This window comes from Acyrthosiphon pisum, chromosome A1 (assembly GCF_005508785.2).
Source record: "Acyrthosiphon pisum isolate AL4f chromosome A1, pea_aphid_22Mar2018_4r6ur, whole genome shotgun sequence".
NCBI classification, from domain to species: domain Eukaryota; kingdom Metazoa; phylum Arthropoda; class Insecta; order Hemiptera; family Aphididae; genus Acyrthosiphon; species Acyrthosiphon pisum.
In genome coordinates this window covers 166,048,410-166,069,133 of record NC_042494.1, presented here as the reverse complement: position 1 = coordinate 166,069,133, position 20,724 = coordinate 166,048,410, and the positions used below count along the sequence as shown (strand labels likewise).

Sequence of the window (20,724 nt, the reverse complement as noted above, 5' to 3'; positions counted from 1 at the left end):
CGTAAAAATTAAAAATACTATTTAACATTAAATTTAATTCTGAAGTTTTGGCAAAAATTGTTTGCTGACACCGAAAATGTGTTTGGCATACACATTTTGTAGGTTAAGGTTGATCCGTTCAACTATCATGTCTATAGGTACATACGAACACGTCATACAACTTGCTTAAGTGAAACATTGTAATTTTGGATTCGGATCGGAACAATATGAATGTTTAGGATTCACATTGATTCGTAAGTAAGTAATTTTTTGTTATTGTGGGTCTGGCATCATCTTTAAGAACAGTGATAAAGATGCTTTAAATAACTTAAAGGTTGGTATCTAGTAGAAAATTGGATCTTTAGTTGATAATCTAGTAGATCAAAAATAAAAATCCCGGTTACTAAATAAATTTCAGAACCTTCAAATTTCCATCATATATTAATTATATTACAATTTTCTAGATAATATGATACATTTTTCAAAATATACTGGATATTTTTAGCCATTTATATAGATTTTATATTTACTCCTTTTGTTTCGATTTTTGTATAATAAATTTTTGTTCATAAGTCAAAAAGCTTGATAATTTAAGTTTCAATCATTCCTCATCAAATTTTCTTACAGCGATTAAAAAATGTCGAAAATACAATCTAATTTTTTTCATAAATGCGCAGTTTGAAGTTGAAACATTTATGATCATAAAAATTCGAATAGGTAGTTAAAACTTGACAATTTAATACAAGGTCTCTTTATAAGTTAGACTTACAGCGTTCTAAAAAGTAAAAATATTGAAAATACAACATGTGCAAATTTTCTTTTGCTTATAGACATTTAAGTTCTAATTTTGACAAAATCGGATTTACAAAAAAAAAAAAATAATCATCTTTTTTTTAACAATTTTAGTTGTTACTATGTTGTAAATTGCAATTCAAAAAATATTAACTATAGAAACTTGAAACTTTTCATCATCGTGTTTGTTGTAATTTTCTATACACGATGAAATGTTCAAAATATTTAGACTAATTTTAAGTTATTTATACCTCGATCCTATTTACACTGTTTTACACGGCACGTCGCGTGTCGGTATTTTGACTTATTAATAACGATAATATAATATATGATATGATATTATAATAATTATACCTAATATAAAACATATTTACCAGGTTTTTGTCAACAGTTGGTTCAGTATAATTAATAAAAAAAAATGTAATTGCTATAAATTACTTACAGAGTGATATAAATTAGTTATAAATTAATATCGTTAACCCTTAGAAATAGAAGCTCACTCACCGTCTCCGAAGAGAATTGTTTTTATTATTTTATAATGATTTTTTACTGAATTCAAATACAACATATACGATATACATTACAGTTCTTACCGACTACTCGATGAACGTGTCATCGAGATCTACTATTCAGCTGCATTGAGTAAGGCTATACTTCCCGGTTTCAAAAAAAAAATTTTCATTAATTTGAATATAATAACTAATACACTTTTACATTAACAAAAAAAAAAAGTAGTTGACTGAAATTGTGGTTATTTTGTTGCCCTAACCGTTTTTGCGATACGTTTAACTTGTTATATTTATCATTATAGATGCGAATATGTGATATATATATTAATATATTGAAATATAGATTATAGGTGTTTGTTAATTGACATAATATTATAATATAATAGACTTATATAATATTATGGTGTACAGGAACTAGGGTAGTACTTATAATATGTGTTATACAATCATATATTATTATCACGTCGATATACATAAATCGATACACTAAATCATTACATTTTTAAAATATTTTCAGGGCGTACCAACCTAACTATATTTATTTATACACAGACGAAGCGAATAACGATTATAAATGGACAATGGCGACTGGCGACTATTTAACGTCTGACAAGTAAACTGTGGGCGATTGGTAAGCGGAAAAGGGAATATGTTATTAGACGCGACGCTTGTATTAACAGTCTTCTTGGAATAAATAAAATAAACATTGCCACCATCCGCTTCACTAGCCACTGCGATTAAAAAATTTAAACATATATAGTACAATTAATCAAATAAAAAATATATTTTTTCCGACACATAATGATATTATTTTACGAGATAGAATAACAGTATATTTTAGGCAAAGGTATAATTTTGTCCCCCCACCTATCCAACAGGTATACCAAGCTTTTTATTTACTTTATATTATTTATCAATATAGATAAAAAATAGATAATAATAATAATAATAAATTATAAATATCTATTACAATTTAAGGCCTAAATATAGTGCATACTCTAACTACCTAGGTACCTACCTATACAATTTGTTTCTAAACCCTTTAAAACGAGTAAAAAAAACAATTATGTATAAATAGTAAAAAATATATTTAAAATTGGGTAGGGAGTAGGGCGCGGGGTTTTGATTTTATTTGGTAAATTATTTTTCACCCCTAGTTTTTTACCCAGTTACGTCCGTGGCGTATTGGTGATATGTACCTACCTACTATAATAATCGACGAACGGCGCACGTTACTATTTTCCAATCGTATACAAGGGTAGATGTGGTAGTTAAATCCCCTCATGGCATTTTTTTGTTTAAGTCCTGTAGAAACGTCAAAACATTGTTTGAACTAGGTATTACAATGTTTGACCTTCGATCCATCTCTGGGGAAACATTTTTCAGTCCCTTAGTACAAAAAATTCCACGAGTCCTGGCGTTCTGCGTAGCAATGTCCAACCAATTTTTCAAAATTCAAAACAATATAATGTATGAACAAATCGTCAGAAATTCCAAACTTCAAAATTGGGGAAGGGGTCAGTGTGAAATAACGAGTTTTAGAAAAAGCTTAAAAACATGATATTGTAGTTCATATTGTATTATATATAAAAAAAATGTAGTCGTTATACTTATTTCATTTTATTGGTAATAGTGTTATTTCACATAATATTATAAATTATAATAGATACCTACTTAGCGGCTATACTTAGAGGATTAGCGGCAACATTAACTACGAATTTGATACAAGAACTGGTATTGCATATAAACATACCAGTTTTCTTTATTTCCCCCCCTCCACGATAATTTTACAAGTGCTACTGGGATTCTCAATTTTGACATCCCAATAGTACCAACAACTAGATCCAATTTGGTATCAGAAACTACCCTCTAACCTACAACGTGAGAACCTACACACAAAAAAAACTCATCACTGTAAACACAATACACTCGAGTGTGCTGATCGTTGCTTCGCTCAGATTCTAAAATTGAAATGAGTATTACGTGCCAAATGTAATGTGTAACATTCAATAACATTGGATGTACCGCAGGTTAGCCATCCCGGGTTAGAATTTTTAAACTTTAATAGGTGCCTGCTATAATACCTAGGTACATTTAGAATCTGCGTGAACAGCGAAGGGATGAATATATTATATTGGTTTACAGGTTTACTAAAGTATTGGATCAACTTATCAACTAACCATTGTATATACATAGTAGTATAGTACCTAGGTACTTATGTAAATTTATAACTAAACCATCATATTATAAAAAGTAAAATTGTATATAATATCTGTAGGTATAGATGATAGCCTATAATATAGCTAGGGATATCTTATTTTTAATCAATATATTATATTAAAAAAAAACAATAGTGGCATTATTCAATATTTGAACTAGAAGTTAAGTGATACAATATAAAATATAGAACAAATTTCATGAGATGATCGAGGGGCGATCAATATTTTTAAAACCTCTGGGTGTAGTAGGAATTATTTTAAAAGGTCCATTGTCATTTTATACGCCTATTAACTACATTAGGAATGTTTTGAGAGAAGTGTGCTGAAACTAATGGGTTTAAGTGCTGGTGCCTGGTGAGCTTTTGTACGGTATTTTAAACATACATGTTTAGCGGTTCATTTAAAGGTTGACATTTTAAGATCTCTAAGTGTATTGTTGCATATAATAGGTATAGTCTTACATTCGAGACATACATGCCGTAAAGCTTTTAGTAGTATTCTTTGAATTGTTGACTGTGTAATTTAAATTTAATGTAGTTAGTATTTAATTAGTATTCTTAGTAATTCTAAAAATCAGAATTTGAATAAATGTATAATATATAAGCATAAAAATCATAGTTTATTATCAATACACACTCACGCTGGAATCTGAATAGACTTATTATTATTTATTTGAGCGTACATTAATGAAGTTTACAAGGAACCTTGTATTAAATATTCAAGCTTTTTTACTAAGTAATAAAGTTTTTATCGATAGTAATTTTAAAAAATTTACAAAATTCGAAAAACCTTTCAAGGCTATAACTAACTAATAAAGAGTCAAAATATTTCATAAATTATAATTTATGGGAAATGCTAAAATAAATACTTGAGTTAAACCAAAAAAATAAAATGATTTTTAAAAAAAAATTGTTTTGCCTAAATATTATCACCTTTTTCTACTTTTTTTTTGATTTTCTAAAACTACTTGGAATTTTCAATTTTTACCTCCCAACTATATTCACTTTTCTATCAAAAAGATGCTGATCTCGAAAATCGGAGTGTCTTTAGTCTTTACTATCCAAAATGTTGAATTCATATTTATCACAGTAATTACAGTGACGCACCCACACGATATCTAATGATGTACAGCAGAGCGGTACCTATTAGAGTATTAGCCCACATTATATTTGGATTTTTTTTCTCACTTGTAACAACTTTTGAAGAGCCCTGTAAAAATTTTTTTTGACCGTGAAAACATTTTTTATCGACAATTTTTTAAAAAAAAAAGTTAAAATATTTTAGATATTTTACTATGTAGGTCAAGAAAATGTTAATGACTAACCGTAATATGTATTAGTGTTTGGTGAAAATATCAAGTATCTTTGCTTTATTCATTTTTGAATTACAATAAAGTAAGAAAATGGATTTTATCAAAAACTGGTTTTGCGTAAAAACTCTGAATTACTCCCATTTTATCTTGTTTTTCTCAATTATTGTTTATTAATAAAAAAAAAACTAGGAATTTCGACTTTTGACCCCCCCCCCCCTTCCCAAAGTATACCAACTAAATACACTTTTCTACCAGAAATAATATTGATGTTGAAAATTAAAGCATATTTTTTTATATTTAAATAGTTTTTACAGACAAAAAAAATCAAACACATCATTGTAAAATCAATACATTCATCGCTCTGTGCAGAATCTAAAATATATAAGGACAATTTTTTTTTAAACATTTCTAGTTGAAATTATAACGAAATTGAATAAATATAATTTTTAAATATTTCTGGAAACTTGACATTTTTATGTATATTACTATATTTTAAAATACGCAATGAGATTTTCAAAATATTTATGTTCATCTTAAGCTATTGCGTTTTGTAGACTATATACCTACCTATTACAAATAATATAGAGATACGTGGTATACTGGTATACCGTATACAAAATCTTCATTCTACACCGTTCTACGGATTACGGTAAGTCGGTTTTGACTCAAAAATTATTAACAATAACATTGTTTATTTTAAATTCCCACAAGTACTTAATGTTCTTATACCTTTGTTTTATAATATTTTAATATAGTCCAATTCACTCTAATAATACGAAAGGATAAAAACTAAATTGGTCCTGCTGAAATCGAATTTGATATGTTGTATGATAAATACCTACATTAATACATTAATACGTTCATAAGACGGTAATAAGACAACTGACAACACGCCGTGGTGGCGGGTAGTGTACTGGTGTAGCGCCCTCTTAATAAGGGGCCTCACTACGGTCATTATTTAAGGGGAAAAATTTAGGCAATATCTAATCTGGTCATAGCCGCCCGGGATCTATATTGTGTTCGTTATAAATGATTATCGTTAGTGTGAGTAAAATTAAATGCGAGTATCACTTACTTCTACTCCATCAAACGTACGCGCATGCACATGTCAATAACTCGATAGGCAACCATATAAATTTGAAATTTCATCACACCGATTTTACAACAACTTACTTGAAGGGTGGAAATGCAAAAAGGGGTATTGCCAAAAATTTTAAAATCGAGTTAGACATCGATTCTGAATGGAAAAAATGCTGTAATTTCGAATTTGTGGTCAAAATTATACAATATCGATTATTTTTATGAGTACCTAAAATCGATTGAAAAACAGCGGTTCAGTGCATTACGTGATATTGTCACATTTAAATAAATTTAATGTCAAAGCAAAACGTGGTATTATCATGTTCAAGTCAAAACGTATTATTGCCCATGTTATTAGTATTGGAGCATACTTGATATCATTGCGAAACGTGGTAGGTATTGCCAATATTAAATTTTTCTTCAAAACGTGGTATTGCCGGCAATAATGCGTTTTGCATCAACAGGAATTGGAACAACTTTAAAACGTGATTTTGCCATTACTTTTTCAAGATCTGCAATACCACGTTTTGGTCTGACATGAAATTTAAAAACAATGTTTACAATTTAGGTAGATTTATTTTGACACTGTCAATCGTTTACTTTTTATTTTTTACATATAAATAAACTTATTCTGAGTGTTTATAGTCGCCAGAAAATGTGTTGCAGTTTTCCTTGATTTGTGAACATTTTGGTTTTTGGCAATACCACTATTTGCATTTCCACCCTTCACTTATAAAGTTAGTTTACGTTGTCTGATTTTGATACTGAAAAATTAATTGAATTCTGCAGACAAATATCTGTAGATCGCACGAAACATTTTCCGGTTTTAATATTAATTTTAATTTTAATTATGATTCGAAAAAGTTCATATTTTCAAGTTTTCAATTACAATTCACAATAATTTAAAATGTAGTTCTTACAAAGTGCTTCGTAGGATCTATAGACGATTTTCTGGTGAGTTCAAATTTTTTTCAGAATTTAAATCGGACAACGTTAACTATCTTTAATTTTGTCAATACTTTAGGTGTTTTCAACTAAAATTGACGGAAGTAGTGACTAGTGAGGCCCCTTAACGAAAAAAAATGATTTAAAACAAAATACCAATAAGAATATTTTTTGTTTAATATTTTAATATTCATAAAATTGTTTTTCTCTAATAAAATAACAAATCTGTCTTGTATTTTCTAGTTTCTAAACACCAGTTGCTGCTACTTACTAATAATCAAGGCATCAATCGCAATCAGGCCTAATGGCTAATAACCTATACTATAGTAGTTTAGTTATTCAATTCGGCCAGGCATCATAATTCGTAATATTATAATATATTTTATAATGTCAACAATATTCTGATGGTAATACCATCATTGTATTATCTTTTTAAATATTTTAAAATGGTCACATAAGTTTTTAAGTCTATACAGTTGTTCCTTATAAATAAAGTGTGCACTACACCTATATAATATATGAGCCACTCGTCCCACTCCAAAAATAAATCCTATATTTTAGTTACACCACTGTAGATACTTATCAGTTATCATAATTTAGCATGATTTATATTATATCACAATACCACGGACTAAATCCGTACCTAAGACCTAAATAGTATTATGTATATAATACTAGATACCTAGGTACTTATTTATTCTGTTTAAGTCAATTTTACCCAAGAGCTAATACTAAATAATCGTATGCCTACGAGTCTATGACGTTCAGCGCATCGACTTAATTTTGTTTTCTTTTAAAATGATATTATTCACGTACATGACATTATATATATTGACATATATCATCATAATACTTACCTATGTCCTATACCATACCTTATACCATTTTTTATTATTCTTTTTGTTATCCGTTTAAAATATCGGCCTTCAAACAAATTCTATACCTACTTATGCAAAATGTAATAAGTAACTAATAGTAAGTAGGACGTAGGAAATCAATATTCAATAATAAGCAATAACGCGCTACCAGTTGGCAGTTATGGATCAAGTATTGGGAGTGGGTCTAAAAACCTACAGGATAAAAAAAACCCAAAGGTAGTTAAAAAAGTGCACAACACTGTTTTACATGTTGTATAATAATATAGTCAATACTATATCATATTAACATAATATATTACTCTGGACTCTGGTTAACATGTTAATAAATAACACACATAGGTCGCTGGGTATTATATGCCGTATGAGTTTTAATAATTAATATATTAAAAGCCATTATATATTGAGATATTTTATGTAATATATTGTCAGTCATGGTAGAGGAGGGAGGAAAATAATATAGTTAAATAAATTATAGGTCTTTGCCGCCGAAAAGAAATCCAGTTTGGGAAAGTACAAAAACCTTTGACAAAACCGCCTACCACTATCTGATAGACATATCCGTGTCGTCTCTTAAATCAGTGCATGAGCACCAGCCACCAAGTAATAACCTCTCAAAAATATCAATATCGATTTCCACGAGCGACAACTGGACTTCTTATGTTAAGTAAAAATCAGTGCGTTTTTATTTCGATTTGTATATTTGAAGTATTACCTTGTGTCACCTAAAATCTAAAAACTCTTGCAACATAATTCACGAACAACTGCGAATCAGGTAAGGCATTTAATATAATATTTTACATTGGTTGCAGTATTAATTTATATGTGCTTTTTACATAAGTTATATTGTACGGTGTATTTGATCTAATTCTCGAATACACGATCTCGAGAGCCCTCCGAACACCTGGAGGAAGGTAATAGCTTAATTTTACTATTTTTAACATCTGAATTAAATATATTTATTGACAGGAGTCGTATTTTTCGTATTTTTCGTATTTTTAAGTTATTACACTGTCCAAATCACCTATAATACGTTTATAATCATCCAATAAATATAATATAATATTGTGTAAATGGTACTAAAATTGAAAAAGTTAAAAATGTATATGGAAAAAATCATGTGTCACATATATTAATACACTATAATCAAATAGGTTTATCGAATATTTAGGTTGATAATTATTTATTTATTCAAATATTGTAAGTGTAAGTACATCAAAGATGTATATAATTTTTTCCATCACGTGGAAATGAGTGGGTATATATTGGCAAAAAAGTATATACGCAACAAAATTAGCTTACATATCTCTAATAATAATTTATCTCAGTCATTATTCATCAATCATCTATATTCTATAACATGCATTAAAATGGACCTTGTCAATAAAATTTACCTATAATCAAAACATTCTTGATAAGCTTTATTACTTAAATAATTATGAAATTCGTTTATTTCAAGCATGAAAAAAAACTTATTTATAACGTTAGTCTATACATATAGCGTTCTGTGTTACTCTTCTAATGGATGGCTTCTTATATAAGTACATAATACCCACACACCTGATTTTATTTAAAAACATCGCATATACCTTCAGGGCAGAATCTAGAGTGAGAAAATCGGGGATTCATCCCCAGGCGTAATATATTATTCTAAGAATAATATTATTTTGGGCTTAAATTGTATATATCAATGAAGGTAGTTTCCTCTTATAGTTAAAAAAAGGCAATGCATAGAAAAGTAGAAAACCAAATAAGTGAATTGAAAAAATGAGTTACCTACACATAGATTTTAAATTAAGACACTACCTAGATCAAAACATTTGTTTTGACATTTTCCGATATAGTTAGAACTTGACGCACTGACGCATGTGAAGAATCGTTAGTTGTTCGAATATTTTCTGTACAAGTAGACAGGCACTTAGTAAATATGAAAATATAAATTGTAACTGCTAACGAACCACGTGATATCTCATTATTTAAGCAGGGTATCCAATAATTTAGGTAATGAAAAATAATAGACTAAAATAGTTAGGTACCTACATGGCTACATCTAAACATCTTACATACCTACCTAGATATTTCAATAAAAATTAATGTATAGATTATTCTTATCCCCGGATGTGTCGACACTTGACATTCTTAGATATCATAGACGGCATATCGACTTGTTCTTATTTACTGGGCTAATAAGTTACCGATTGTATATTATTTGATTGTACAGTGTATTTAAATCATAATAAAGAATTTTAAACATTTATGGGGTAATAATGCTAATTAGTAATTACCAAATATGATCTGTAACTTGCGAATATGGTTATTATTATTTATCATATAATACTATTATAATACATAGGTAATATATAATTTATAATTTATGTATATATATATATATATATCATGTTATATATTGATTTGGATTATAAAACCATACGTGAGAGAAGAAGGGCCATCCCTATGTCCCATCAAGGTGAATAATATATGGTTCTATATCACTCCCGGCGGTATTACCAATTAGGTACCATTGTTTATAAATTATAAATTATGTATTACTCTAGATTCTCTATACGGATGTATCACGTACAACGACGTGCGTACAATGACGTCCACGGGGGAATCACGAATGGACATTTGCCGGCTTCACTCTCTCCTTAGTCCCTGCCGTCCTGCCGAGTACCGTCACACTATTTTCTGGATATTTAGGTGTATCTACTATCTATGTACTATATAGTAAGTATATACTATTAGTTATTACATCATAACAGTATAATACACGTATCGACACACATTTTAAATAAAACGTTTTTGGCACTATAATATAACATGTAATATTTCCTCTGCCACTCCCCCCAATCGATGATAACTTTTGTGGTGGCGCACCTAATGACCTAATCGAAAATCGAAATTATACGCCCCTACAAACTGCAAGTTGTAATCAAACTTGACAACAGTCACGATATTGTACATCATTTTACTATAATATCCATAATACGTATAGGTATATAGACCGACCATAATACGTATTATTATTATTATTATTGTAACGTCGTGACGACCATTATATTATAATACATTAATACGTATTATTATTATTACGTAGTGTCGATGAGAGATCAGCTGCAGTACGGCGGATGCGCGCGACGTTATTTCGGGCCGTTTCCATCGCGATATCGCCGAAACGGTGACGTCTGTCGCGGCGCTGACGTCCGGAAAACCGAAAACGAATATTAACGGCGGACGTGGACGTGACGACAAACGACGCAGCACGCACTACGCAGACGCCTGACGCCTCGGTCGCACAGACGCCGTCACTACGTCAGAGTGACAGAGTATCAGACACGCCGTACACGGGCGCAGGACGGAAGTGGTGTGACGGCGGCGCGGCGGTGCTTCTTTCCGTTGACCGCACGCGGGGTCGACCGCGGTCCGCGGTTACAGACTCGCGTAAACCGTGCTTACGTGGACGCTACACCTGTCTCCGTCTTACAAATCTAAAACATAGTAAAAACTGATTTCCACGGGAAAGCAGGGTCGGATTGGTTAGGCTAGGGCACTATAGATACAGGTATGCTACGCCGCCATTTTGCGACTAATAATGTTATGCGAATTTGAATTTCTCCCCCTTTATTTTATCATTGATAAATGAGTCGCAAAATGGTGGCATAGTACACCCATTCTATGTAGAGCCTTAGTTAGACGAGCTACCGAGAAAATCTCGGTGGGCCGCTTAATGTTTTGGCCGGTCGTGTGAGTGTTGAGTGAAAATAAATTCATGTTTAAAATACTAATTTTGGAAATTTTATCGTGTATAGAAAATGCAAATACAAAGACCAGTAAAATTGTAAAAATGTCATGTATATACGTTCATTTGTTTTAGAGTCACACCAAAAACCAAAAACAATTTTGTGGAAAACCGATTTTGCGTAAAAATTCCGGTTTTTCTTTAATTTTTTTGTTGTTTTTTGCTTTTGAAAACTATTGGGAATCTTAATTTTTTTCCTCCCCAATGCATCAATACAATATTCACTTTCCCATCGAACAAGATACTGAAATTGAAAATTGAAGCATTATTTCGACTACTAATCGTGTACACATACAAAAAAAAAAAAACACACATCATTGTAAAATCAATACATTCTTCACTCCGTTCAGAATCTAAAAATTGAAATATTGACCGTAAAAATATTTTTATTATTTTTATTGTAGAATATTAGAATATAATATAGAAAAAGTATGTTATAATAATTGTATAAAGAAGATTTAATATAGCATATGTACAGTAGAACTTCGATTAACCGTCACTCTCTGTTATCCGTCATCGGTCACCGCCGAAAAAAAAAATAATTATCTTCAAAATAATAAAAAATACAAACTAAAATGACAGATTTTTTTTTTTATAATATGTGTGGTAGGTATGTTTATAATTTGTTACAATGTAAGTATTTTTTTTTTTTTTTAAGTACACGTAAAATATGATAAATATATAATATAAATATAAAATACAATAAATGTGTGTATGTATATGTATTTACACGTTTTTTTGCAAAATTTCCGTTAACCGTCTATTCGATTAACCGTCAAAGCCCTGGTCCCGACAGTAACGGTTAATCGAAGTTCTACTGTACCTACATAAATAGTAAAACAACAGTAAAATGGCCTAACCGTGGCTTTTTTTCTGACTACCGTTCCTATGATCATACATTCATACCAATATATAATTATAAGTAAGTGTTGGTATTTTTGTTGTGTTTAAATTTGAATATGAACGGGGGTATTGGGGTCAAAGCCATGGATTTAATTTTGATATAATATTGAAGTGGAGCTGTAGGACCACCTAAGGTTTAGTGCTAGTTGCACCACTGGTGAGAACTAAAATGATCACAGGAATGATAATTATAGGACCTACTAAATCACAATGTATGTTTTGAAATTAAATTTAAGTCGAGTTTTACATAGTTTTCAATATACAAAGAAATAATGAATACCTATTAGATAATTTACTATTAGATGGAATGATTTCATAACATAGTAAATTGTGCGTTTTAAATAATCAAATCGGCTATGTTTAATATAAGAGGGTTAGTAAAATCATTTACATTGTATGATGTATTTAAGGTAAGATACTAATTTTACCTCTGTTAATATATTATGTATATGAATGGTGCGATAATATTATTTGTGTAATGCATTTAAATAATAATATTCCCCAATTGTGGTCACATGGCGTTTTGAATAGGCATTTCGCGTACACCACTGTCGTGGGTCCATTTATCGATGTATCATTGTTATTAATTACCTTTAATTTATAGAAGTACTTAGTAAGTACTTATAATACAACTATGCAGTTTGTTTATAACTTAAAATACATTGAAGTACACAATGAGCTAGTATAAGCCTATACAATTGAGGTGTAGTTTTAGCTAATGCATATAATATAATATGGGTTACAATATTATTCTAAATATATCCATATACTTGTATACACAGGATATATAATACAAAGTGATTCATCAATCATGCTCACCGCCTTTTTCTTCTTTAATAATATGGTTATTTACTGCGTAGTTTACTTTAATCCAGTGGCAAAATTTTTGACCGGCACATAAAACAACTGAAAAAAAACCGCTCTATAACAATAGTAAATTAACTTACTTTAATAGCTATTACATCATAAAATATATATTTAGTAATATAATGCTCAGACAATATTATATTTTATCAATAAATATAGACTGACAGGCTGTCTTTGTTATTTGCATTTAATTTAACACATACATTACAGTGACCCATACAATTTTCATGTACGGCAGAGCGGTACTCACTTTAACTTGCCCACCTTTTTAGTATTGATTTAAACATGTATACACAGATATAATACATCATTTAAACTAAATACATTTAATAAAATAAAACTGAGTCTTAAATTTAACATTTAACATTTTTAAGGTTGGAAAAAATTAAAATGTAGCCATCACTATTTACAAATATATAAATACTTTAGTTAAAATCATTATAAAATTAGGTTACAAATTGACAATTAAAAGTCAAAGTTGTAACATTTATAAGGAAATAAATTTGATCATTAAAATCTATTTCATTTTTAAAATTGAATAGTAATTCTATAAATTGATGAATCATTAGTAAAACTATTTAAAAGAACTGTAAATATAGAAAAAACCTTAAGACAAATATTATTCAGTACACAATAAGTATTCTTAATCAATATTTGTATTTGTATTTGTGCTTTTGTGATGTTTGTGACAATGGTGTAGGAGGTGTCTGTACATGATGCCGATGAGGTGATTGTGAATGTGATCTTTTGTGTCTATAGTTAAGCTTTTCATCGCGTTCACGGTCTCTTCTTCTTGATAATGAACGGGGAGATTTAATTGGTGATATTCTTGTTTTTTTATTATTACGTTGTGGTGAATTTGGTCTTTTTCTTGAAAGAGGACTTAGATTATCACTTCTGGAAAAACACAAGGTATACTTAAAGTATAGAAAATAGAATAAAAAATTCATTAAAAAATTTACCTTGTGCTATGAGATGACCATTTACTATAGGCAGAACTATTTAAAGGACTCCTAGATCGTTTCTTTTTCTTACCATCACGATAGTCTTCATCAGGGCTTAATCTTTTATTGATTTTGTGTTTATCTTTTTTTTCCTTCTCCAATTTCAATTCCTTTTCCTAAAAAAAAAAAACATCATTCTTGTTACCATAACATTAAAATGATATATATTGGGACTTATTCCATTCAACATCTTCAAGGTAAAATATGATATAAATAATATATATTTTTGCAAAAATACAAGTAAAATAATGATGTCAGATTTTAACACGCAGCTTTAATACAGCGTTTCATGCGGGTCAAATAGCTCATAGTTAGCTCGTACCACTGTATGACTTAATTACCACAAATATAAATGTAAGAAGAAAATTATAAATAAAGTGGGTAAGTAGAAGTCGCTTTGTTGTACAGTAGGTTAGGATTGGATTGTGTTAAACTTGAATTCAATGATATGATATCATTGTATAAGAAAAATGATTCTGGAACGGAGACAATTTGTCAGTCTGGATATATTTTATATTGTTATTATTTAATATATCCTTTAAGTTAAATTAATATTTTAATATTATTATTTTTTATCTATGGAAATAAACAAAGCGTTAGAAATTAAAATCCCATTTTTAGCGGTTTTTCGTAATTTGTCGGTGGTTTTTACCGTGGCATTAAATGACTATCAAAAAAAAAAAATCAAAAAAAGACATCTCTAAAGTAATCAGACCAGAAATATCTATTTATACTAATATTCTGTTAAAATAAACAAATTACCAGAAATTTATATACTTACGGGAGACTTTTGTACTTTTTTAAGTAGCTTATGTCTATAATGTTCCACTTGTTGATATATATTCCATCCACCTTTTAATACTCGTTTGCCAGATTCTAATTCATCTTGATATTGCATAACTTTTATTTCTATTTCTCTTAATTTAGCTCTTCGATCATCAGCATTTTCTCTAAAAGTAAAATATAAAAAAAAAAAAAACGATATTCTTTGATATGCTTTCAAAACGGGTTAAGATTTGACCATGCACCAAAGAATTAAAAACAAAAATATATACGATAATATTAGTACTAAATGTTTCCACATTTTTCATAGATGTGAAAATTCACATCCATTTTTTAAAAATATGAGATTTTTGGCAACTCATATTATTAAAGTTGTAGTGGTTTTTTTTTGCTTGCTCTTCAATTGGGTACCAAGTTGGGATTAAATATAATATTTATAATCAATGTTTTAGTATACAATACAGTTTAATGTATATTATTTATATAATATATACTTATAACTGTATGTTAATAAAAAAAAATTGATTTATTCCTAATTTTAATAAGAAGGTGGGCTAATTTTTGATTATTTGTGTAACTACATTATAAAAGCATAATATATAATATCACACATAAAATATATGTATGTCATTTCTGTTATAATTATTGTAACAATATTTATTACAAAATTGTTTTTAAAAAAATGTTATAAGTGTTTGTAGCCCAACAAAAATATAATGGACCTATGTTATGCAAGTGTACAGTTAATGAACCTCTGATCACAACAATCTATAATAGGTATTAATGATTTTAAAATACCTTGTTTCATTAAAGTCATCTGGCAAATCTTGATTGACGGATTCACTATTATAACTTTTATTTTCTCTTTCTAACATCTCCCATTTGGTAGTGGTCATTGCTTGTTCTTCAGCTTCATGAGGGTCTACAGTTTCCCATTTAGATGGAACAAATGCAGCTGCTTTGATATTTTTTTCTACTGACTCTCCTGTTAATGGCACATCTCCAATATCATCATCTAATACTATACAAAATTGATATTTTTATGTTTATAAAATATTTTGTAATTAACCAAATATAATAATGAAAAACCTAATAGTTAGTAAAAATATGACTTTAAATATTATCTTTGAAATGCGTTTATTTTCAAAATCTTCCGTGATGTCTATCTCTAGTGAATTTACGAAAAAATCATTAATTTTTTTAGTTAGATCCTTGCATATTTTATACAAAAATTAAATTTTGCTCATCATTACATTTATTTAAAATTTGATTTTTTAATAATCATTGACCAAACCTGCATATAGTTAAGTGACCTAGTTGAAAGCAGTGTACATACAGAAAAAATATCTAAAATGAGTGAATCAATAAAAATAATTTCGACATTTGACCATTTTTCAAATAAAATGTTACATGCATATTTGTAACCATGCGTCTATTGTATTACTTACAGCTATATTTATGTTAAACCTAATAGACAACTTACATGGTGTACCATCAATGTCTGTATCTCTTGTAGGTGTGTCATCATATGCGTGTTTTAACAATGTAGCACCGTCTAAAGGTATACCATCTAAATACTCATAATCTAGATTTTCAGGATCTGATAAAGGGGCTCCATCTATATTATCAGACTCATTAATAGATTTTGAATTTGTATTATATTGCAATTCTTCACGAGAATCAATTAGTTCTTGAGGTATCTAGAAATTTAAAATAATAATAATATATTATGGTCACAACTAACATATTATATAAAAACTTACATCATTTATTGAAAGTCCAAGAAAAGTATTTTGGCATTTAAACAAGAATTCTTTTGGATAAATATCCCAGTCTTCCCAAGCACGGAAAATCTGCATTATACGTTGTTTAAAACCATTTGCTTGACTATGAGAATCTAAACTCTTATAAGTCTTAAGGGCTTCTTCCATTATAGGAATCAATCTTGTTTCAAATCTATTGTAAAAGTAATGTAAGTTATACTTTGAAATATATACGATAAAAAAAAAAAAAAAAACTTTACCCTCTTCTAAATTGTGTTGCATTTATAATCTTTAAACTACAATTATGTAGAATATCTGATATCAAATAAAGCCGTGCAATCTAAATTAAAAAGAATAATTATTTAAATATACTTTATATAATATATATAGTAGTATATTATATTATAACTTGATAATTTAATATTTTTACTTTTTTATGTAATGCAGTTGTAGCATTACATAATGATTCTTGAATGCAATCACATATTTCTTCTACAGCATCATTATGTTCTACACAAAATACCATGACTTCAGCTACTTTTAAACGCTCAGGATTTATATTTCTAATGAGATCTTCAAATCGCTCTCTTTGAGATACGCTTAACGTTCCCTTAGTCCTCGTTATCAAATCTTCATCGGGAACGAGATCTTCTGGCATGCCGACAGTATATGGATTCATTGGTGGTGGTCTCCAAATTGATCCATTCAAAAACATGCGGAACTCATCAATACGCCAATCTTTAGTAGAATCACCTTGTAATATAGAAAATAGCTTCCATCTGTAGTATATATGAGTTGGTGAACAATTGTCAAACAAAAATCTGATAACAATAAAATAAAGCAGTATTAAGTAGTAATTATTATAATATATAAAATTATATTCATAATAAAAATAATCTAAATAAAATACTCACTGAAACATTGGATTATTCAACTCTTTGTTCATTATCATAGCTTCAAATAATGGTCCTTCCCGTATTACAAATTCAATCATGTGATGTATGAGCATCAGCAAATTTCTGAAAATTTTTTTTTTAAATATTAATAAAATAAATAAATGTTGTTTATATATTTTTTCTTTTTTGGTCTTTCACTTTGCTGATGTCAGTCTGGACATTGATAACATTGAGACCATCTTCAGATAATTTGTAAATCTTTTTAGTTTCTGAGCGGAGCGAGGAAGCTATTGTTTTTACAATGGTGTTTATTATTTTTTATTTTTTATTTTTTTTTATATCCTGAATACAAAATTTCTACCAGAAGGAGAGCTTCAATTTCAACATATAGTTCCTTATCTTTTAGCAAATCGAGATGGTACTTTAGAGAGGTCATTATCCGATTTTCTCAATAGTTATTTAATGCCACGGGAAAACCACCGAAAAATTAGGAAATAACGCTAAAAATGGGATTTTAATTTCTAACGCTTTGTTTATCACCATAGAAACGAATAAAAAATTATAATATTATAATATTAATTCAACTTACATGATAAAATAAATAATAACAATATAAAATATCCAGGCTGATAAACCGTCTCTGCTCAGGATCGTTTTTCTTATACAATGATATTTTATCATTGAATTCAAATCTAATAAAACCCATTATACAATGACCCACTTGTAACCTACTGTAAAGCAGAGAGACATCCACATACCTGCTTTTTTTATACTTTAAGATTAAAATTAATTTACATCAGAGAAATGAAAATATTACCTTTCTGTGGGTATAACCACTTTAATGATAGTCTGCGGTAAAATCTGTCAGAAAAAAGCAAATTGGTTTAAAACAAAGTTGTTGATGTATTATTTAGGTAAATTAAAATAAATTATTTAATAAAAACATGTTTTATTTATATATATATTTTTTTTACATTGATTTTTATTTATTTTCAATAATTGTAAATTTTAATCACAATAACTCAATCCGACGTTATATCTTAATTAATTTTTGCCTGCCAGCTGCAATGCTGCATATTTGGACAGTATTTATGAAAGTGGGATCGAGTAAATTATATAAGTAAAATAACAAAATCTTTTAAAAAAGTAAAATACCTTTTCAACTGGTTGGCCTGTATCAACATATCCTGCATCTTGTCGTGCATGTCCATGATTCTACAATTAAAAAGTTATACAAGAATACTTTTTAATTTTTAGTGTTTTATTTTAATTAAAACCAGGGCCGGCCCAAGCAGAAATAGTGAACAAGGCAAAATCAAATTGCCACGCTCTTACTTAAGTGCTGCTTAAGTGCCGCCCTAGGTCGCCTACCCCTTGAACCGAGCCTGATTACAACTTTACAATACATATACAAATTGATTCACCAAGCATGCTTACTTGTTTTTTTTTCAATAACAGTTATTCAGAATATGGTTTTTGGAAATTTTAAATATACTTTAAGATCATATTTTAAAATTCACATAATTTCTTGTTCAACTTAAGATATGTTCTAAGGCGATACAAACGTCTGTTTTGTAAATGAGAACCTGCTTTCTTTCTACTATAAATTATTCATTTTTATTAAATATATATTATTTTCTTCTGAAAATGTTGACATATCAAAATCAAAATTCAAAATGATAAGTTTTTGAATTATTTAACTTTTTGTCCTTAGAATAATAGGTCCATGGTGATGGGTTTGGATTATGGATGATATGGGGGCTATGGTGATTTGAATTTTTAACATTTTAGTAATTAATAATCTATCAACATTAATAATTTGTAAATATGGTCCGAGACCAGAGTATAATTTTAGATCCAATATTAAATCTATTTTTATAATATGTAAAACTATTCTTAAAGACTATTATCCTTAATTATTTTAATTTTGAATTAGGTAAATCAACATTTTTAAAAAAATTATCTCCAAAATAATCAAGAGTGAAAAAGTGGTTCTCATTTGAAAAACAGAAATTTGTATCATTACATAACACACCTTAAGTAGTATAAAAAATCTCAAAAATTTTAAAATAAGGTCTTTAGAGTATAATTTAAGATTACAAAAATTAAAATTTTAATAAATTATTAAAGGAAAAATGGGGGTAAGCATACTAATTGGTGATTCACCCCAGTATGAGGATATTTTTTTAAAATATTAACACTTAATAAATAATAAGTCCTTATTGCAAAAAAAAAGGTTTTAGTTTAATAAGCAGTTTTGTTTATTTTATTCAGTGCTAAAAATATATATTTTTTTAAATTTTTAATAAAAATATTCATCTGCTTTTTAATTCACTTTAACATTTAATACATATATTTAATTTACAAAACGTTAATGTTACCTTTTTTTCTTTTAGTGGCAAAATAGGCTGAGCATTGAAAGGTAATCCAGAAAGAGGAGGAGGCAATGTTATAGCTAATAAAGCTGGAGGAATATAAATTGGGTGAGGTGGTATGGGTACACTTTTACCCCAACCCATTTTCATCTCATACGACATAACATCTTTGCCTAAAAATTTTAAAATATTTTAATTTAGGTATGTATAATAATTAAAAATAACCTCATACCATTTAAATTCTTTAATGCTCTTTCTCCATCTTTACGACTCATATAAGCTACAAAACCACAGTTACGCCCTCTTGCCTTTTCTTCATCAGACCTAGGCCACATTATTTTAATACTTGCCAAAGGACCATATTTTCCAAAAACTTCCTTTAACTGAGCTTCAGTAATCTATAAATAATAAATATAAAATAATAACATTTAGTAAGACTTATAATTAAATATATTCTATACATTACTTTAGGGTTAAGGTTTCCTAAGTATAGGTTTGTAGTATTTGGATCGCCTGAATCAAATGAACCTTTAATTTCATCAGTTCAACCATAATTAAATCTAAACATATATCTTAAAATAGTATTAATTCCTTAACATATTTAGATATATTATTTACTACTC

General features: G+C 28.6%; 1 protein-coding gene and 1 long non-coding RNA gene across 3 annotated transcripts; one reads left to right on the top strand and one right to left on the bottom strand.

Annotated features, from left to right (window-relative positions):
* Positions 1-11,552, top strand: LOC115033921. 2 transcript variants are annotated; one of them, XR_003839270.1, is made up of 4 exons: positions 1-237; positions 1,798-1,911; positions 10,267-10,438; positions 10,809-11,552. It is a non-coding gene; the product is annotated as an uncharacterized LOC115033921 (long non-coding RNA). The 2 variants fall into 2 exon arrangements; XR_003839271.1 differs by lacking the exons at positions 10,267-10,438; positions 10,809-11,552 and adding an exon at positions 8,190-8,387 and having other exon boundaries at positions 9-237.
* Positions 11,553-13,141: 1,589 nt separating this feature from the next.
* On the bottom strand, positions 13,142-20,645 carry LOC100162416 (U2 snRNP-associated SURP motif-containing protein; the record flags this gene model as incomplete). The annotated part of the gene is made up of 14 exons (XM_001946018.5): positions 13,142-14,177; positions 14,243-14,400; positions 15,066-15,234; positions 15,866-16,088; positions 16,551-16,767; positions 16,831-17,023; positions 17,091-17,170; positions 17,261-17,651; positions 17,745-17,849; positions 18,544-18,587; positions 18,882-18,941; positions 20,108-20,274; positions 20,334-20,499; positions 20,568-20,645. Coding segments are annotated over 14 exons (2,301 nt in total), but the record flags the coding sequence as incomplete, so codon positions are not given.
* Between the last annotated feature and the right edge of the window lie 79 nt (positions 20,646-20,724).